General features: G+C 40.7%; 1 protein-coding gene across 2 annotated transcripts in view; it reads right to left on the minus strand.

Moving 5' to 3' along the window:
- The window catches only part of Nsrp1 (nuclear speckle splicing regulatory protein 1), a 35,121-nt gene extending 17,406 nt beyond the window's left edge, over positions 1 to 17,715 (minus strand). Inside the window, exons 1-2 of one of the 2 annotated variants that reach the window (XM_059271246.1) lie at positions 17,657 to 17,715; positions 16,346 to 16,439 (exon numbers count right to left, since the gene is read on the minus strand). In XM_059271246.1, the coding sequence (XP_059127229.1) occupies positions 16,346 to 16,439; positions 17,657 to 17,676 (114 nt within the window). In that variant the 5' untranslated portion in view covers positions 17,677 to 17,715. Of the gene's footprint in view, positions 1 to 16,345; positions 16,440 to 17,190; positions 17,320 to 17,656 lie in introns of those variants that run through there. The other variant, XM_059271247.1, reaches the window with a different exon arrangement.
- Positions 17,716 to 22,705: the final 4,990 nt, after the last annotated feature.

The raw sequence follows: 22,705 nt of genomic DNA on the forward strand, positions 1-22,705 counted from the left end.
AAGTTTTTACTCTCAAATGGGTAAAATAGTCAATATGTATGTTTTAGTTAGATATGGTCTTGACTAAAAATAAATGAGATCTATAATTCAAACTCTCAAATACCACAAGGGTGTTTGGGATATGGCTAAGTGGTAGAAGACTTGCCTAACATGCATGAGGTCCTGGGTTTAATCTCCAATACAACAAATGAAATAAATGTAGACTACCAGTTGGACATGGTGGCACACGCCTTTAATGCCAGCACTAGGGTGGCAGAGACAGGGGCATCTCTGAGTTCCAGGGCTACACAGAGAAATCCTGTCTTAAAAAATACAAAAAAAAAAAAAAAAAAAAAAAAAAACCCAAATTACCTAGACAAAAATAGAAATAATAAATTATCTATCAATCAGAGAAAGGTATGTTTAAAGAAGAAAGCAAGAGAGGATAAGTGATGTGGTAGATAGGGAACTAACAGATAACTCAGGACAAGAGTCACGTGCAGGCTAATGACTTAGTGTGCCTTGAAATGACAGTTGTTAGTAACTACTCAGAAGTCTGCTGTTTGGGTAATGGCTCTTGCCTTGTTGAAGCAATATAGTTCCAGAAACCAGACAGACGTCTCTACATATTGCATGTGCTGATGTCATGAGGATGCAGATCTGAACTTACTACTTTACCTGCTTTGTATGATAATATCTCTGAGATAAAAAGCATTGGCAAAATGTGAGTAGCATAAAAGGAATGTATAAGGTCAGTTTTGGATTGCTCATAATAAAAACAGTACAGTTCTCTAACACATATAGTGCAAGATCCCGATTAAAGGGAAAAAAAAAACTCAACATATTTTCTATATCTCATGTTTATATCAACCAAAATTAGTAACAGAAAAATAAGTATTTATAAGTTTAATGAATGGTATCTCTCCCCACTTTAACTTACCAATAAAATAAAAATTCTGTATGTTTTTTCAGTTAGAAACACAAACTTATTTTCAAAAGCATCAATATAAACCATGTTTGCAACAGTTAGCACACTCAGAAGAAGAGTCAAAGGTCTTATTATTCTTCCTATGCGAGCCCAATTTTAATGAAATACACTTGGCAATGTAATTCTCTTTTTAAAGACAAGAAATAGCTTAGGACCCCACAGATAATAGCAATGACCAAGTCAGGTGTGCAGTGTGCCCAGGACAGACTTTATTAGAGTTCTGTTATAAATACACAGTCTCTTGACACTAAAGATGTAGTTCTTGCAGATAAAGCCGGGAGGCAGGAAATGAATCTCCTCCCAAATGCTGCTTCTTATCTTTAAAGTAACCTCAAATTATTACTAAACTAATAAAGTAATTTTGTTTCAGAAAGTGATCTGATCTATTTTATTTTGAGCTTCTGATAAGTCCAAGAGTGAGATGTGGGATTATTAGTTTCTGTCTGACTATAAACACTGAGACATGTCATAAAAATAAAGGAAAAGCTCTTTAAAAATGATTTTTATGGTACAGCTGAAGTAAGCGGTATCAAAGTCTGTCAGTATAGTATATGAAGATGTATACTGTTTTGGACAATAAAAAAACTAATTTTGTTATTTTACTCTGCAAATTTAGAGGTAAAAATTTTACTGGCTTCTAATTAAAAATTGTCAGTTAAATAGGATAAGCAAGAAAGAGGCAATTATCTAATAAAACAGTAATAATTCCAAAAAGTAACTATGAATGTTAGTGATTTATCTGTGAAAATTTTTTAACATAATGCCTCCTGGCTAATAGCTACAGCCCAAACTGGAAATTAAAACTGCATTAAACAGCCACAAAAAAGACAGGCTACTAAATATTACCATCAAACACAAAGTGAGATGGAGCCAGCCCAGGAAACATTCAAACAACTAGTGATTAATGATGGTGATGACTGCATACAGAGAAGGTCCTTCTGTATAACACATACAACTTACTGCACTTCTACCACGTGTCAGCCACCAAGCTGGGCACTCAAGATAAACTATTTTTATCTTTAAAACACTTTAAATAGATGATATCACAGGGTCAGGCTTTGGAGACAAGGTTTTGTAGTGTATCCCAGGCTCCCCCTACCTTGGCCTCTGTAGTGCTGGATTACAGCTGTGCACCGTGGTGGAAACAGAGACTAAGAGAAATGAAACAATCACCTACAATACCAAAGCTAGAAAAGCCAAGTTCAAACGCTGCTACAAACTGTAAACTAATACGCCCTGCAGCCTCGTCTTCTCCCTGATCCCTAGAAATGACACAAGAAATCCACACTCATGCTGGAAAGTAAGAGTTACCCTCCATACCTGAAACGCAAAGACAGAAGGCGGCAAGGAAGGGATCAAACTACCCACAGTGACTGTGTGCAAAAAAGGTGGGAGTGGCTCCGAGGGCTGGTATTGGGAGCAAGAAACAAGAAGAGCAGAAGACAAATTAATCGGGGGTTCACACTAAAAGCAGCAATGGAGGTGTGGACTTTTACATATTGCCTTCTTTGGGAAAGGCAAGTAACAGACTTCATTTCTGCTCTTAGTTGGAAATAATACAGGAGCACAGACTGACCAGATGCTTGGCTTGGGGACACAGGAGGAACTGGAATTCTGTCTAGTTTGCAGCATGCATGCCACTGCCCCAGACAAGTGGCTAACTCAATAGCAGAACACCAAAATACATCTAACATGAATTTGAGAAGGACTGAATAGGATGGAGGAAAGAAATACTTCAAGTAAAAGAAAAAAAAAACAGTCTTCAAGAGCAAGAAGTTCAAACTGCTAAAGTAAAAAGGTCACCAAGTGCTGGGCCTAGACACACCTTAGGGCAGCGGTTCTCAACATGTGAATGGAGAACTCTTTGATGGTTCAACAACCCTTTCACAAGGGCCACCTAAGACCATTGGGAAACACAGAGATTTACATTATGATTCGTAATAGTATCAAAATTACAGTTATGAAGTAGCAATGAAAAGAATTTTATGACTGGGGAATCACCACAGCATGAGGAAGGCTGAGAACCACTGCTCCAACAGAATGCAATTCCTCTCAAGCCCTTTTTACACTCCTTAAATTATTGGGAATATGAAGACCTTTTTCCTATATAGACAGGTTTACCATGTTAGGAACTAAAACCTCCAAGGTGACAAGATGACTTAGTGGGTAAAGGTGCTCACTGCTAAGTCTGGAAACTGAATTCAATTCCCAGAATCCAGGTAGAGAGCACCAAACTCCTGAGAGCTGTCCTCTGATCTCACTAGCACCCCAGCACACATGCACACACTAAATAAAATTTAAAATTGTTTAAATATACTTCAAAGAAATGAAAGTTAATAAGGGCTAGGTATGGTTGTATAACTTTAATCCCTGCACTCAGAAGGAAAGAGGCAGGAGGATTGCATGTTCCTCAAGATTCTGTTAACCCCTCCAAAAGACTATTATTTAAAAGAAAGAAAGAAGTCAGGTGTGATAACAAAGTACCCAGGAGGTAGAGGCAGGAAAATCAATCATTCTTGGCTACATAGTTAGTGCAAGGCCAACCTGAACTATACATGAAATCCTGCATGTACTATACATGAAACTATACATGAAAAACAAAAACAGTGGGGGCTAGAGAGATGGCTTAATGGTTAAGAGCACTGAGTACTCTTCCAGAGAATCCAGGTTCAATTTCCAGCACCCACACGGTGGCTTAAAACCATCTATAACTTTAATTCCAGGGGATCAGTACATAGACATACGTGCACATAAAATAAAATATATATTTTTAAAATTTATTTATTGGTTTTTCGAGACAGGGTTTCTCCGTGTAGTTTTGGTACCTGTCCTGGATCTCCTTCTGTATACCAGGCTGGCCTCGAACTCACAGAGATCTACCTGGGTCTGCCTCCCAAGCGCTGGGATTAAAGGCATATGCCACTGCCACTCAGATTTATTTATTTATTCTGTATATAGTGTTCTGCCTGCATGCATACCTGCAGGCCAGAAGTGGGTACCAGATCTCATTATAGGTGCTTGTGAACCACCATGTGGTAGTTGGGAATTGAACTCAGAACCTGGGGAAGAACAGTCAGTGCTCTTAACTGCTGAGCCATCTCTCCAGCCCCTAATAAATTTTTAAAAATTGTAAAAGATGCATTCTATGTTACATTTTGCAATTTAAAAACAGTTGTACATATATACCAAGACCAAGTGGGGTTTATGGTACTATTTAAAAGAGTGGTCTCACTTTAGGAAAATTTATCAATGTAATCCAAAATAGTAACAGATACTAGAAAAAAGAAAACAGCTAACAAAGCTTAATCTAACACTTAATACATTTTTTTTGGGGGGGCGGGGGCTGTCTTGGAACTCACAGAGACCCGCCAGCCTCTGCCTCCTGATTAAAGGCGTGTGCCATCACCACATGGCTTCCTTTCGTGTGTGTGTGTGTGTGTGTGTGTGTGTGTGTGTGTGTGTGTGATATTTCTATTTTTAAGTGAAAATAGAAACAAAGTTCCAATGCACTCCAGTGGATCTTGAAGGCCATATAAATATACAACTGAGGTATAACATCAGTAAAGACCCCCCCCCCCCACCAGAGAGTCCTAAGGATTTTGCAACTGCCCTTGAAGCTATACAAGAGTAAAGACTAGGGCAGAGCTGTTAACTGTAGGCCTGAGGTAATGCAGGCATGATACAACATGAACATAACCCACTTTGTCATAAAGTCTGGGACACTTAACTCGTTCCAAATGTTTAAGTAAATCTCTTGTCAAATCATTGGCTGTCAACTAATTTAACTGACTTCAATGGCAACACAAAAAAGATAAATCTTATAGAATTAGTTCAGAAAAGTTACTATACAAAATGGCTAGGGATGCAGCTCAGGAGTAGTATATGCTTTGCACATGCAAAGCTCTGGGTCTAATTATCAGCAACACTAAAAATGTGTAATAATAATTAAACATTTTTAAAAAGCATGGGGCTGGGGAGAGATGGCTCAGTGGTTAAGAGCTCTGGTTGCTCTTCCAGAGGACCTGGTTCAGTTCTCAGCACCCACATGGCAGCTCACACCTAACTCCAGTTTCAGGGGATCTGACACCCTCACACAGACATACATGCAGGGAAAACACCAATGCACATGAAATAAAAATAAGTAAAATTTTAAAAAAAGCAAACAAATTGAGACTCGTTGTTGCAGCTACATTAGATGACTTTAATCTCCAGTTTTCAGGCAAAAACATAGGACACATGTAATGAACAAGATATGCCTGAAGACCTGAAAGAACCCATTTCTAAAGAACTAAAGTACGAGCAGTGTCTCATCAGACAGACCAAAGCATCTCCAAAATCAGACATAGAAATGACTAGAAGGAAGGAGGTAGGGAGGGCAGCAGAGATGAAAGGAAGGAAGGAAGGAAGGAAGGAAGGAGGAAGGAAGGAAGGAAGGAAAGAGAAAAAGGGAGGGAGAGCAGAAACTCTGGAGTTGAAAATACAAACACTACATTGTGTACTAGTTTCAGAAGGGAAAAACAATTTAAAAATTTGCCCAACATGAGTCAATTTGGTCAAAAGCACACAGATACAAACAAGACTCACAAAGTAATTTTATTTATCTATAAAACTTAAGATTAATAGCACTTGCTTCCTAGGAAAAGGAATTCCTAGTTCATCAATCTTCAATATTTGCCCTCTCAGCCACTTCGTGTAGCTAGGATTCTCTTGTCATCTTGCCCTTTTAAAAATTCTCACTTCGTGTAGGGCATCCTATTCTCTCTTTTTCTTATGCTTTCTTCTCAATGCTGAACAACAGAGATGATTTTTAACAAAATTTCAGAATTACTTTAAACACCTCACTGTCTATGTTGCTACTTAAATACATCCAGCATCATGTATTTACTAAGGATTTAGTAGTATATAAGAAAATATAACACTATTAGCTGCCATTACAATAATCCAAATTTCCTGGTATTTTCATAAATAACATGCTTTCTCTCTAGAAAAGCTGTCATTTATTTGAACTATACAAAACTAGACACAGAGTAATATGAAATTACCTTATTATAAATGATGAAAAGCCACAGTTACAATATTAATTTGACTCTATCATAATGCTCAGCTAGATTCAAATTTTTACTTTGTCATATCATTGACTAGCTGAACAGGCTTCAAACCAAAATGAAATTAGTTTTTTGTTAGAAATCAGAAATGCAGGTTTTTGATAATTTACGAATTTTAGAAATCTAGTTTTCGTCTCCTGACCAATTGCACAGCTAAGGAAGTATTCTATCACCAAGTCACACCCCCAGTCTCCATCAGCCACTGTTAGACAACATCTCATACAGCCCACCAAGTTACACCCCCAGTCTCCATCAGCCACTGTTAGACAACATCTCATACAGCCCACCAAGTTACACCCCCAGTCTCCATCAGCCACTGTTAGACAACATCTCATACAGCCCACCAAGTTACACCCCCAGTCTCCATCAGCTCACTGTTGGACAACATCTCATATAGCCCAGGCTGGTCTTTAATTCTGTTGTTTAGCCAGGGATGGCTTTGAACTTCTGATCCTTCTACCTTCATTTCCCTAGTGCTGGGATACAGGCTTGTGCCACTATGCTTGGCTACAGATCTTACATCTAGTACAATTAAGTATCTGTAGTCTTAATTATTTGTAAAATCTATTCTTTTTTTTTAAATCTTTTTTTTTAATAAGATTTATTTATTATGTATACAACATGTATGACTGCAGGCCAGAAGAGGACACCAGATCTCATTACAGATGGTTGTGAGCTACCATGTGGTTGCTGGGAATTGAACTCAGGACCTCTGGAAGAACAGCCAGTGCTCTTAACCTCTGAGCCATCTCTCCAGCCCGTAAAATCTATTCTTGTTTTTCTATTCCTCCTCCAGTTTACACCGGGTTTTAGAGCTTCTCTTAGTTACTCAGTGCTTCACATCTTGGTGAAAATGCTGAACGAATAAAGAACTACACTATGGCTTCTGAGTGATTTTCTATGTGAGACACATACACAGAGACCTGAACTCTGGTCCTCATGATTGCAGCTACCTTTACTGACAACTGAGACATCTCTTCAGCCCACTAGCGCAATTCTATTGTGTAAACAGTGGCTGGATCTGGCCAACAGCCTATCACTTGCTGCCTCCTTCCTGGTCTGCATGACTTCTCTGTCTCCCTCCTCCTGCCAGCCCTCTTCTGTTTTTGACATAGCAGACTTTGAACTTGTGATCCTCCTGCCTCAGCTTCCTGAGTACTGCAAGCGGTATTACAAGTGGTATCACCATACCTGGCCTGTATGGTTCTTTTCAGAAGTCCCCAAGACAACAAATACGTCATGTGTCACAACATAATTCATGGCTAATAGAATAAAACCATATGTTAGAAGACAGATTAAACATGAAACTTCATTTTAGATGTTTATCCATGGTAAGTGCTTGCTTATTTTACTGAGCTCAGTGAATTTTCCTTTCAATCTTACCAATCAAATGCTTATTTCTAAGCAAAAATGTACACATGAGATCCAGTTTTGTTTGTTTTTTTGAGACAGGGTTTCTCTGTATAGCTTTGCACCTTTCCTGGAACTCGCTTTGTAGACCAGGCTGGCCTCGAACTCACAGAGATTCGCCTGCCTCTGCCTCCCAAGTGCTAGGATTAAAGGCGTGCGCCACCACCGCCCAGCTGAGATCCAGTTTTACAGTGTAATTTAGCTACATACAGCTGAAAATTGTTGTTTTAGGATCAAAACAAAACTTTGAACTAATGTTAAGTTAAACCAGAAAGCTAAAGTTCATTATCTTAGATACATACACACACACACACACACACACACACACACACACACACACACTCACACAGAGAGAGAGAGAACTCTGAGGGATGTGGATAAGGATTGCTGAGTCTTGCTGGTTTCTAGTCTAGCTGAGAAAGCCCAAGCCTGAGGTTCAGGCAGAGACCCTGTCTCAAGAAATAAATGGCTAGTGACAGAAGAGGGCATTTGACAGCTTCTGGCCTCCACCCACATGCAGGTGTGTGTGATGGGAAAAATCAAAGAATATCTCATAAGGAAGTAGCTTTTTGCTCTCAATTCTGAAGGGTGGCTATAGTACGGACATGTAGAGACGTATGCAGAAAACTTTCATTATGAAGAAAAACAAAGGTGTAAGAACTATTATCATGGCGGTACACTTTCCATGGAAACAAAGTTAGGTGAAAACGCTAACAGGCATTTGAAGGCCAAAGTATTAAATTCAATTAGATTCAAGAAGTGAGAAGTAATAAAATGATTAGAACTATGCTTTGCAAACATCAGACTGACTGACAACAGCATTTAAAATGAATATAAAAAGAAAGCAGTTAGGAAACTATTTAAAAAGCTATTAAGCTGGGTGGTGGTGGCACAAACCTTTAATCCCAGCACTCAGGAGGCAGAGGCAGGCAGATCTTTGTGAGTTCGAGGCCAGCCTGGTCTACAGAGCGAGATCCAGGAAAGGCACAAAACTACACAGAAAGAAACCCTGTCTCGAAAAACCAAAAAAAAAAAAAAAGCTATTAAAATAATAAAAAAGATAGGCATAAAACAGTGGTAACCAAAGGACTGGAAGAGAGGATACACTGGGAAAAATCACAATCAACACATTGCTATGATCAAAAAACCCCTCAGATGACTGGACAGAACATCAGAACATGCTTTCTTATTTAGGGCAAGAACCTCTCATTGCCTTTGCTATCTTCTCCAACAAACCAGTAAATACTCCTAATTAGTTCAGATTCTTAAAACAAACAAACAAACAAACAAACGAACAGAAAAATAAGAACACATAAATACCAGTACTAGAATACCACTTTTCTATGGGAAATTAACCCTGGGGCTGGGGAATGACACAGTAGATAAAGGGATTGTAATGCAAGCACTAAGGACAGAGTTCAAATCCCAGGATCCTTTCAAAGATGGCTGCAGCAGCCTCACCTGTAACTCCAGTCTCTTATGGCAAGGTGGGCAGCAGAAGCAGAACTCCTGGGAGCTGGAGAGCCAGCTGGCCTGGAACATGTGACAGTGAACAACAAAGGGCTTGCCCTAAGAAGGGGGCAAACAAGAACCCACACCTCAGCCTGTCCTCTGACCTCCACATAGGTGCCTTTCACAAGATGCACGTGTGCATACACATGTACACACACATGTACACACACACACACACACACAACATTAATCCTGAATATAAGCACTTCAATACCACAGAATTCATGTGTTAGTGCCCCCTCTGCTGGAGCACTGGAGATAAAGTATGATCTTGTTTTCAGAAACAAACAAGCCGGGCGGTGGCAGCGCACGTCTTTGATCCCAGCACTCAAGAGGCGGAGGCAGGTGGATCTCTGTGAGTTCGAGGCCAGCCTGGGCTACAGAGTGAGTTCCAGGAAAGGCTCCAAAGCTACACAGAGAAACTCTGTGTCCAAAAAAAAAAAAAAAAAAAAAAAAAGAAAAGAAAAAAGAAAGAAAAGAAAAGAAAACAAACTGAAAAGCAAGAGCTCTGCTTTGCAGTAGCTTTCCCCAGCAGTATCCTGTGCTCTTCTAAGGAGGGAAGGAGGGTCCATAAAGTCTGTTTAGATGTATAGGATTACTCTGGAGAACTTGATGGCTGTTTAAACAGCTGGTTATGAAAAAAGAGGTTTTAACATTATTTAGACTTCACAAATATTTAAGCAATCTACTTCTCAGTACAAAGATAAACTGGAATGAAGCAGACAGATGTTTTAATAGGCAAGTAGACTACGGTGAGGAACAGTTTTACACCCTGTTCATTAAGAATTAGACTGTAATTCCCTTGTCAACTGCTGCGGGGGAGATTCCACCAACAGAAGACCAAGGGTAAGAAGATGCCAGGGTTAGTCTCTGTCTTTCTCCCTACCTAAAATGCAATCTCTACACTGGTTTCAGATTCTTCTAGGATCTAGATAATCCCAGTTCCCACCAGGTAATCCAAGGCCCATCATATGCCTCCATTTATCACTACTTGGCTTCTTCCTCCTGCTGCTCTCTGGTCACCTCACCATTTCCTATTTGGCTTCTTAAGTCCTCTGTAACTCACATGACCAAAGTTCCCTTATGGAAGGGAAGGGGGAAGAAAGCTAGAGCAAAATGGTCCAGAAATATCTCTTTTGACTCTGGAATGCCCTGGTTCGATGCCACCACCCTCGTTTCACAAAAGAAAAGAAAGAACAATAGCACCATTGAAGTTTCATGTTGCTAAAGCATGCCAGGATAATTTAACGTAAAAAGGAATGATAAACTACCCAAGCTTCCTGTAGACTCCACGGTAAATTATTTTAAAGACTGATTTGTGTTTTAAAACAAGCCACAGGCCGGGCGGTGGTGGTGCAAACTTTTAATCTCAGAACTTGGGAGGCAAAGCCAGGCGGATCTCTGTGAGTTCCAGGCCAGCCTGGTCTACGGAGCGAGATCCAGGACAGGCACCAAAGCTACACACAGAAACCCTGTCTCGAAAACAAACAAACAAACAAACAAACAAAACCAAGCCACAGGAATGCCAGATAATTTCAGTCTTTTTTCAACAAATGGTTTTGGAAGAACTGCATAACTACATGCCAAAGAACGAAATTCAATCACTACTTCAGACCACAAACAAAAACTAACACAAAACTGACCGAAGACTTATGTTTAAGAGATAAAACTACAGAACTGTGGCCTTCAATAGGTAATCAATAGGTAATGTTTTTTTGATATATGGCACCAAAGCACTAGCAACAAAAGAAAAGAAATGCCTTCCTCAAAACTGAACTTTCATCCTTCAGAGCACATTAACAAGAAAATGAAGACAACCCAGGAATGAAAAAACTATTTACAGCCGGAGGGTGAGGGTGGGGGCGCACACCTTTGATCCCAGCACTTGGAAGGAGTCAGAAGCAATGGATCTGTGAGTTCCAGGCTAGCCTGCCTACAGAGCGAGATCCAGGACAGCCAGAGCTGTTACACAGAGAAACCAACACAAACAAACAAACAAACAAAAAAAAAAAAAAAAAAAAAAAGAAAGAAAGAAAAAGAAAGAAAAAGAAAAAATAGATTTACAAATCATATATCTATGCAAGCAGTTGTAGAACAAAGAACTCTTACAACTCATAAGTGACAACCTAGTATTAAAAATAGGTAATGATATGAACAGACATTTTTCTAACATCACTGGCCATCAGGAAGATGCAAATCAAAAGCACAATAAGGTGACACTAGAAAGCTTTGTTAAAAAAGAAAGCTCAGTGAGGTGGCACACACCTTTAATCTCAAAAAAGTGGAGGTGGGGGTAGGGGAGTGTTGGAACCATTACAGAACACTGATGGGAAAACAAAATGGTGCTGCCACTCTGATAATTCCACAAATGTTAATATATAATTATATAAACCGGCTAGCAATTCCATTTCTAAGATTATATTCAACATAAGTGCAAACACATGCCCATACGAAAACCAATATACATACAGGTGTTCATAACAGTACTAATTATAATAGCCAGAAACTCATGCCTACCAACTGATAGCTAAATAAAATGTACAAAGAATTACTATTCAATAATGAAGAGTGGGGCTGGGTGAATGGCTCAGTTGGTAAGATTCCTTGCTGTACAAGCATGAGGACCTGAGTCTGGATCTCCAGCATCCATACAAAATTGAGATTAACTGAGAATTGGGAAGGGTAGACAAGCGGATCTTGGGAGCTCACTAGCTGGCTAGCCTAGCCCAAATGGCAAGCTTCCAGTTCAGTGAGAGATCTGTCTCAAGGAAAGAGGTGGAGAACGATAGAGGAAACACCTGACATCTCGTTTGACATCTGCATGTGTGTGCACAAGCGTGCAAGTCCCAATATTCACAAGCATGCAACACACACACACACACACACACACACACACACACACACACACACACGCATTTAAATTAAAGTTAATTAAAAAAAAATACATAGCCATGTGTGAGGTCCTGAGTTCCATTCACAGCATAGCCAAGAATAAAAAAAAATTTAAGATCAAAGAAACAAATGTAAAGGGATGTGAAACAGTGATGCATTGTAACTTTAAGACAATTTATGCTAGGTCTAAGAAACCACTGTGCCACCCCCGATCACGAGAAATATCAGCATAGAAGAATTCACAGAAACAAAGGGGAGGCTGCCAGGGTTTGGAGAGCAACTACAATGGGTATAGGTTTCTTGCTGGGTGATGAAACTGCTATAAAATTAGACAGTGATGGCTGTACAACTCCCAGAAAAAATGAGCCATACAACGTAAAACGGTGAAGTAGGCTGGGGCTACTGAACCTCATGACCCAGGATATACATGTGGGAGGTGAGACCCCTTTCCTACAAGTTGCCCTCTGCTCTCCACACAAGCACCATGGCACACGCAATCATACAGACATACATATGCATACACACACACACACACACACACACACACACACATATATATATACTAAATAAATAAACAAATGTACTTTAAAAATTAAAACAGAAGGGGTTAGGGATTTAGCTCAGTGCCCACAGAGTGCTTGCCTAGCAAGTGCAAGGCTCTGAGTTTGGTCCTCAGCTGGGGTAGAGAAATTAAAACAGAAGTATACGGCATGTAGACTATATCTCAGTATTTTCTTTTTCTTTTCTTTTTTTTTTTTTTTTTTTTTTTGGTTTTTCGAGACAGGGTTTCTCTGTGTAGCTTTGCGCCTTTCCTGGAACTCGCTTTGGAGACCAGGCTGGCCTCGAACTCACAGAGATCCGCCTGGCTCTGCCTCCCGAGTGCTGGGATTAAAGGCGTGCGCCACCACCGCCCGGCTCTCAGTATTTTCTTAAAGGGGGAAAACTGGGTCAATGAGATGGCTTGTCAGATAAAAGTGCTTGCCACACAGCCTGACAACCTAAGCTTGATCCCTGGGATGTGGTGGCGTGCATCTGTAATCCTGGTACTCCTCTGGGCAGATGAGAAAGAGACAGGAGAACTAGCTAGAGGTTACCTCCACAAACTGGAAAGGGAGACCTAACTCTTGAAAGTTGTCCTCTGCTTGCACATGTGCATCTGGCATAGGAATGCTCACGCTCAATCTCTTTTTTTTTTTTTTTTTTTTTTTTAAAGGAGAGGTGGGCATGGGGAGATGGGTCAGAGGGTTAAGGTGCTTGCCACCATACCCGACTACCTAAATTTTATCCCTGGGCACAGCAGGAGATCAACTGCCCCACAAGTTGTCCCATGATTGGCATACATCTGCTATGGCAAGAGGGTACCCACTTACATACACAAACAAAATAAATGATTATGAAAGAAACTTTAACAATTCCAATGAATAAATCTAAAATTGCATCTACTTTTCTGACATACAAAACCCCACACACTGTATGGCAACTCTCTTCCCCTGCATCTCGTGCTAACCCTAGCTACCTGGAACAGCCATCTCCGAGCAGGACTGACAAATAGCTTAGCAGGTGAAGGTGCCTATGCCAAGCCTGACAACTTACATTCAGTTCTAGGAACCTGAATGATGGGGGGAAACACTGAGTTGTCCTCTGACTTCCATGTGTGTGTCATGACACACGTGCCCACACATATACAAAATAAATATAAACTCTTAATGCAATACTCAGCCACCATGTACCTCCCACATATCACGGGGCTGCCTGTTTCTGCTGAAAGTCTATTTGTTCCGTTCAGTTTCCACGAACCTGGGAACCAAAGCTTAGCTCTTCATCTCCTATCTGAACTACCATGTAGGACTTACAACAAGCCTCTCAACTCTAAGCTCTTCTCTCCTCCCCACTCCCACTTCTTTGAGACAAGGTCGTCTTATACCTATAGCCCAGGCTGGCCTCAAACTCTTGACCCTCCAACCTCAAACTTTCTCCCTTTCATGCTTCACAATTCAAGAGCTACCTTCTCAATATAAACGCAAGATAAAAATGGGATGGCATCACTATGTCAACTAAACATAGTACTCAAAAACTACTTACAAATGTAAAGTTGACATTTCATACAAACAGTGCAAGATATTCCACAATCTGGCCTCAATCTGTTAAAACCTGATTGCAACATTTTTTTTTAACATTTTCTTATCTAAACACATTATTCTACAAAAATGCTTTATAATTTATGTTCTTTGTTCTCTCTCAACTGAAATGATCTCTACCTTTTTTTTAATCAAATCTAAACCAGCTTTGAAATCTGTTTAAATGCCTATTCCTGTCTGGTGTTCCTTTAGCAAAATGAATAACTTTTGTCCTCTATATATCACTAACATTTCAGAGCTCTATTATTAAAATAAAGTAAGAAAGAAAGATGGGGAAAATGTAGGTTTGAGACTCTGATAGACCTGTGTCCAAATCTTATTGTTACATTTATTTACTTATTTGTGTGTGTGTGTGTGCACAACGGATGCCATGACACAGAAGTGGAGGAGGTCAGAGGACAAACTGAGAGCTGGTCATCTCCCTCCATCATGTGGGTCCTGGACAGAGCTCAGGCTGTCAGGCTTGGCACCAGACGTCTTTACGGACTGAACCATCTAGCTGTCTCCTGGGTTCAAGTCTTAATCTTGCCATTTACTTATTAGCTCTATGGACTAGTAATGGAAAAAATTTTAACCTATTTGAATTTCATCTTCACCTATAAGATGAAAATAATACATATATCATGGGGTAATCATGAATATCAAAGTATAGTAGGTACATAGGAATCCTTAGTAACTTAATTTTCTTTCCAAATTTCAGTCTGCTCTAGTGTTTACATGTGTCGTTATCACTAAACTCTAAATTGGTTGAAAGCAACACTATGCAGATGGGCCTTCCATTTACTACAAGGTTAAATCCTGAAAAGCCTAAGTATCCTAAGTAAAAAACACATTTAATATTGCTGGGCATTGTAATACATGCCTTTAATTCCAGCACTCAGGAAGCAGAGGCAGAGGCCGAGATAGGTAGAACTTTGTGAGTCCAAAGCCAGCATGGTCTACACATTAAGTTCCAGGCCAGCCAGGCTATATAGTGAGACCCTATCTCAAAACAAAAACAAACCACCACCACCATCTTAGCCTCCCAACATAATAGCTTAGCAATGTATTATACTGTAGATGGGTTATTCACCCTCATGATCCCATGGCTGTTATCTTTAGCCTACTAACTGCCCAGTGTGCCGGAGAGTACTGTCTGGCTAGTTCAGGAAGACCAAACTCCAAGTTTGCTTTTACTGACTGTGTGCTGCTTTTCCATTATCATAACATGAAACTCATAAGCTGAATCAATGTAAGTTAGCGAGCATCTAATTATAACATCTAATTGTTATAAAGTTACCACTGGCTACAGCTTAGAACTAAGCAACTCTAGACACAGGCATGGCAGCACATGCCTGACTCCTAGGACTTGGAGGGAGGTCAGGGCAAGAGGATGGTGAGTTTTCAGCCAGTCTGGACTACAGACTGAGTTTCAGGCCAGCCTCTGTTACATATGGAACTCTTGCTTCAAATCAAACACACAAAACAAACTGTGCTAATAAAATCTGCAAGTTTTATGTGTAAATTTAACCTTAATCTTTAAAAACCAAATACAATCAATTTTTTCAAAAAACAACAACAAAGAATACAAACTATCTACCTGTGCTAATATATAAAGAGAAGCTATTTTTTGCCAGAGCAAGAGAGGTGAAAGATTAATCTGATCCAAGAGTCTTTAAGAAACATAAACAACTTTAATGTTAAGATAAGCACACACCTGGGGGTTGTTTCTGGGAAAAAAAAACCAACCAAACAAACAAACAAACAAAAAAAACCAGCAACTAGGTTTCAGAGGAAACCACTACTTTGGCTGCTAAAATAGAAAACGTTCATATTAGATACTACAGTTTTATCAAAACTAACTGTATTCAATAGCTCAATTATAACAAAGCAATTGCATTTAACAGACACTGAAGGAATAACTACAAAAAAACATTTCTGCACAAAGAAATTGAAGAAATAACTATAAAAACCGTGTCATAAACAAATTGTCATCCTAGATCAGTTAACACATTAGAAACTAAGAAAAACTTCTAGGAAGCTGGTAGGTATCCTAGCTCATTCCTAGAAACATGGCAACAAATTTGTAGCCTTGCTATTAGTGTCTGGAAAGAGTTTACAAAACTATGCCAAAGTAACTCGGTTCATGGGTGGGGGTGGGGCAGGGCATCCTAAGTCAATACAGAAAACAGCAGCACTCTCTTTAAACAGTCCTTTTAAAGGGTCTATAACTAATACTCCAAAACTGCTGTACTAAATAATAACATGGGTGAAGACACAGATCCAAAAGCAGTTTAAACAATGTTCTACTAATGCAGGAATTGACACATGGGTTTCCTTACCTCTTCATCATCATCAGAATCATTCCCAAATACTGACGGTTTTTGCAAAACTCGGTGCAACGGCTGTGTTTTCTTTGGCAAAAGAAGCCCATACCTGCATGGGTTTTTTTGGAATAGAAATCATGCCATTATCTTTAAATGTTAAAACATAACGCATCCACTACTTTTTCCGGGTGATCTTCCCAAATCAAAACATATCATACAACCTATGACCACATAACGGGCTTGCTGCTTTGCAATGATATCAAAATTCTAATGTGTCATGATTTTATAATTATTGTTTGTCTACCTGGGCCAATCTCAACATTATTTTTACTAAGAGAAGTAAATGAAGAATACAGGAATGTAATCTTCATGTAATACAGTTATCTTCAACAGGCACACGTGTCATGCTCTTTTCAAATTTGCTAAATGTCAAAAATGTTCTAAACTGTCCTCTGATTTTTCCCACTACTGTGTACTTACACAGTTCATAAGTTCTTGATAATGAAACCCACTTAAACTTTTTCAAGAATTAACTGTGAAACCCAAGCAGACATCCGGGCAAGCTCCCATTCGCTTATCAGGCTCCACTGCTTTTGTCTGCCAGCACGTCCCCACGGGGCAAGTTCCCGTCACCGTCAATGGAGCTCACTTGCTTTGTCTTAGCCCCTCTGAGAACCATCATCAGGAACCATCATCAGATTCAACTCAGATCGTTTCCCGAGGTTTTTGGCTTTTAAAATGCAGAGGCCACAGGACGTGGCATCGAAAGGTTTACACACCCCAGGTAAAAAAGCTCCAGGCACATTTGCAGTATTTGTGTCTTTCACGGCAGCGTGCACCCCAGTTTCCTATATGCCTACCCTTTTCTGTGGCTTCTCAGCACCACACTCCTAACACCAGAAGGGAGGGCGGGAAGCAGGCCTTGAGCTTCTGCCAAGGAGAACAAGGCCCTCTAAGGAACCCAGGAGTTTCTCTTCTCAGTGCCCCCGAGCGCATCCAACCGGGAGAAACTCAAGCGCGGGGTAGGAAGCAAGACTGAGGGGCCTCAGACCGAGCTTTTGGAAAATAGAAAAGTCTCGCTCTCTGCCCCTCAGCCTAACTTCCTTTATTTCCTCACAAGTTTCTCAAACTTCGGGCTTGCATCCTGGAAAAATGTACGGGGCGGGGGTGGGGAATCTATGTTGCTCGGGAGTCCTCGCCTTCTCCCGCCTCTAGCCCTGGCGGCAGCGGCCCTGCACTTCCGGCGACCTCTGACGCCTCAGCCTAAAGCCTCGGTCTCCCTGGCTTCGTACTCCCCGGCCTGACCCTAACTCCCCCATCACTCACTGCCTGCCCGGGACCGCCATCTTGTTCCCGTCTCCGCTGGACGTGGCCGACGCGGATGTGACGTTACGCTGACGCGGGCACGCACACTTCCGGTGGCCGGAACTCGCCTAGCGGCGGGATCTCGTCCTGGAGTTGTTTGCACGAAGTTGGTGGCCGTGTCCGACCGCCGTGTTTCTTTCGCCTAGGACTAGTGGCCTTGAAGTCGACGCTAGGAGGGGACGACAAAATTGGCTCGTGAATGGCGATCCTGGGAAGAGCCGCGTCACCGGAAATAGTATTAGAATCACAAATCCAACCGCGCGCACCTGCTGAATCCGGAGCGGGCGGGGCTGGGGCCCGCAATCTGAATTTTAATGAGTTTCCAAACGGTTAATTACAGTTCGGTGGATTTGTTTTCCTTCTGACCTGTGCGGTGTAGCTAGTTCTGGGTAATTAGAAAACGAAAAGCAGCAGTACACCAATGAGAACTGATTATTTTCTTCCAACAGGGTCTTGCTATATAACCCCCACTTCCCTAGAACTCAAGATCCTCCTGCCTCAGCTTTTGGAATGCTGGAGTTGCTGGCCCCAGCCGAGAACTGAAATTATTTTAACATTATTGTTGGTGGTGCCACTAGGCATAGGGAACAGTGTCATATCTGACACGTTTTTGCATCTTTGAGACCGTCATGGTGTGTAGTCCAAAATAGCCTCTTGCCTCAGCCTCCTGAGTGATGGTAATCCGTCTCAGGTTTACCACCTCGTTAAAAACAGCCGGACGGTGGTGGCGCACGCCTTTAATCCCAGCACTTGGGAGGCAGAGGCAGGAGGATCTCTGTGAGTTCGAGGCGAGCATGGTCTACAGAGCGAGTTCCAGGAAAGGCGCAAAGCTACACAGAGAAACCCTGTCTTGGAAAAACAAACAAAAAACCCTGGCCACATTTCATCTGTGCATACACCATTCTAAACTAGTTGTAGAACAGTTTAAGAGACCAATTACAAAAAGGCTGTTACGTCTGTACAATTGTTTCTCTGTTCTTTTTTTTTTTTCCTCATGTATTTGAAAGTTTTATGAACATGTGGTATGGTAGCATTAGGAAGTCTAGGTTTATGTTTTGATTTTTTTTTTAAAGATTTATTTATTTATTATATATACAGCATGTATGACTGCAGGCCAGAAGAGGGCACCAGATCTCATTACAGATGGTTGTGAGCCACCATGTGGTTGCTGGGAATTGAACTCAGGACCTCTGGAAAAGCAGCCAGTGCTCTTAACCTCTGAGCCATTTCTCTAGCCCTAGGTTTATGTTTCAAAGGGAGGACACTTACCAAGCATACTAAAAGCCCTAGGTTTGAACTCTAACACTGCAAAAGAGAAGAAAATGACCCTCTAGTCATTTCTCTGTTTTGGTATAACTGGCTATGTTTTGAAAGGCATAATATGCCTTTTTAAAAAATCTTTTTACTTTTAACCTATTTGTGATACGTTTATGTTGGATTTCTTGCTGATAACATATAGGCGAGTCTTCCTTTTTATGTGTACTGTCTGATAACCTCATTTTAATTTGAATGTTTAAACTATTTTCATTAAAGTGATTATAAACACACCTATTACTTGTTTCCCTTTTTTTTTCCACATGTTCTTTGTTCACTACCCACTCCCAAGCACTATTTTGCCTTGTTGTGGGTTATTAGAGAAGATCTTGTAATTGAATTTATGATCCAGCCTCCATTTGTATTAGCCATACTACTGTGCTCTGTAGACCAGGCTGGCTCTGCCTCCCAAGTGCTGGGATTAAAGGCTTGCATCATAACTATCTGGCAAAGTATACATATTTTAAGAATATCAGATATTCTTAGTTAGTAGACCCCATTTTAATTATGAAATAACCTCATTTCTCCTAATAGTTCTTGCTCTGAAATCTTTGTATGATCTAGCTAGTCTAGTTTTCTTTTGACATTAACTCTAGAAAAATTGAAAAGATGTACAAGAATGAAAAATAATTGCATATTCTATATGACAGATGTAATCATGGTAATGTATATGAATATCCATCTAGTCTAACTTAAATGATGACATCATATTGATGGAAGAATGGGAGGTATTTATGTGCAAATGCACACACACACAATTGAAGCCTTGGGAAAAAGCTATGTTTTTTGTATGACATATTGGGAGGTTAATGGATATTGCCTAAATTGGGAGTATAAAGAATGTATCCACACACCCATGTTATGTAGCAATATAGAGGTAAATATCAAAATTATAGCTGACGTGCAGAGATTGACAAACTGCCCTGCAGTCAGAGAGTAAATCTGTTAAGGATTTGCTGCATGTGGCCACTAGAAGACATTCAGCTGTTGTTTTTAATCTAAATTGTTCTATTACCAATAAGGACTCGGGAGTCAGAGATGGGGGTGAAAATCTGATCAAAGAAGTGGTGGAGAAGTGACCAGCTGACCTCCCCTCCACTTTTTTTTTTAACCAGAGACCCAGCAAGCATGTCTCTCCACATATTCCAGACCAAAAAAGACCTCAAATCTCTAAGTCCCTCCTTCCTCCTTCTTGTGTCTATCTTTCTCCCTGCATCCTCTGAACTCTCTATGGCTAATTCTTGTCAATTAGTCTCTGGCTCTGATCCAGAGGTTAATTTTATTAACAGTCTTGGAGTTTCACAGTGCAATCAGATATCCCGAAACATTCAGCTCTGACCTCATGATGTGAAGGTAGCCATAGACAACAGGGCTGAAGTTCCAACTAGACCTCTTAGAGAAACAGAGTCTCTTCTGTGTAGTCAGGGTTGGCCTAGAATGTACAGTTTTCCTGCCTGAGCCTCCTAATTTTGGGATTAGAGATGTGTGCTACCATGCTGGGCTTCCAAATTGTAGTTTACCATAATGGACACTGGCCTAGGTTTGGCTGCTGGGCTGTTTGCCAACTCCCAAGGCTAAAAGAATGGGAAGCTCACTCTGAAATAAAGAAAATAGGGGTGAGGTGGGGCTGAGAACTTTCTGATCTTGGCGGGCCTTGTATAACAGGATGAGTCAACAAACAGTCTGTGTTACTTTACTTAAAACAAAAAAGAGTCAAGAGCAAAAAACTAAAGCACCTGTCAGGGCTGTCTATCTCTTGCTGAAAAGATTGAATGGGGACTTGGTTACAGAAGATTGCCCAGTGGGGATCCCAGGATCCCAGATGATAAAAGCTTCTAAACTGGTCTCTTCTTTAATGTCCCATTGCCTTTGGAGCACTGTAATGAAGCAGTCCTTGGTTTTCATGAACAAGAGTTTTGGCTTCTCAGGCATAATGGTGGAGAGGGTTCTTTGCTCAGTTGGCAATCTGCAGTAACAGTGGTAATTGCTACAGGGACTCAAGAACACAGAGAAGCCACAGAGATGTTAGAACCCAAATCTGGGCTCTTTAACTGGAAATGCAACAGAGGCAGAAGTGAACTAATCCAGGAAAAGATAGCTCATCACCACCATACTCCTGAATGTATAACCATTTCCACTCTCTTGGGCTTCCTGGAGTAAGACTTGAGAAAATAGTCACGTGGAATTGAGAACAAGACAGCTGTGGGAACAGTAGCACCCAAAGTGGAGGATTATCTGTGTCATCTTTTGACATGGATGTTACTAATGTCACTGTCACTACTTGCAGCCTCTGCTTCCAACTTCTCAGGCTTACCTTCCTCCTCTGTACATACAACTTTTGCTGACTTGTAGTGTAGGGGACTCTTCTGTTCCACCAGCCAGCTCCCAAATAACCACACAGAGACTTATTGTTAATTATAAATGCTCAGCTGATAGCTTAGGTGCTGTAGAATATTATTTTAAGATGTGTTGCATTTGTTTATGCTGTGGAACATTTGTTTTAATGATGCAAAGATGTGTTGCATTATTTTATGTTGCACTTGTTTAACGCTGTGAAGCTGTGTTACTTTGCCTGTCTAAAACACATGATTGGTCTAATAAAGAACTGAACAGCCAATAGCAAGGCAGGAGAAAGGATAGTGGGGCTGGAAGGCAGAGAGAATAAATAGAAGGAAAAGTCTGGGAATAGGAGATCTAGGAGTGAGATAAGGAGAAAGACTCAAGGGGCCAGCCATCTAGCTACACAGCAAGCCACAGAGTAAGAAGTAAAGAAAAGTATATAGGATAAAGATAAAGGCCCAGAGGCAAAAGATAGATGGGATAATTTAAGAAAAGCTGGTGAGAAACAAGTCAAGTTAAGGCCAGGTGTTCATAAGAAAGAATATGTGTGTATTTATTTGGAAGCTGGGTGGCAGGCCCCCAAAGAACAAGGATTAAAATACAACCAACACTCAGGTTTGTTTCTAACTAGCTCTTAGAACTTAAATTAACCCATTTTTATTAATTTACTTGCTGCTCTGTGGCTCATGGCTTGTTACTTCACCTTGTGCACATCCTGCTTCTTCTGCGTCTGGCTGGTGACTCTGCCATTCTTCATCCCAGAGAGTTCTCTCCCTGACTGCAAGTCCTGCCTAACCTCTGCCTGCCTAGCTACTGACCATTTAGCTCTTTATTAAACCAATGAGAGCAACACATCTTCACACTGTACAAAAGGCTTGTTCCACAGTGTTGTAGTTTCCCAAAAGCAGTACACATCCGCTCTTTTAATGCTCACCACACTTTTTATTTTGCCTTTCTAAACACTTAATATCTTTTAAAGAAATGTCCCAGTTGCTATGTCTCAATTTTGTTTGTGTATGATTTAGGTACCTTTGGGAAGGGGAATGGAGGAAAGGGGAGTCGTCTCTTTATATAGCCCAGGCTGGTCTAGAACTCAGGTCCTCCTGATTTAGGCTCCTTGGTGCTAGGATGACAGGGCTGCAGCCCCACCCCCAGCTAAGTACATTTTATGTCAGTCTATTTCACAAGTTGGCTTCATTTAGTGACCCCTAATTCAAACGGCGGTGCCTAGAGAGTCAGAATCACATGAAACAAAATTCCATCATCCAAAGAGGCCTCCTCAGTGAGGTCTGTGAGGACAGTCTAAGCTTAGGCAATAGATAGGGAGTAAAACAGTAATTAATATTAACTTGAGTA

The sequence above is a fragment of the Peromyscus eremicus genome, chromosome 8a (genome assembly GCF_949786415.1).
Source record: "Peromyscus eremicus chromosome 8a, PerEre_H2_v1, whole genome shotgun sequence".
Taxonomy (NCBI): Eukaryota; Metazoa; Chordata; class Mammalia; order Rodentia; family Cricetidae; genus Peromyscus; species Peromyscus eremicus.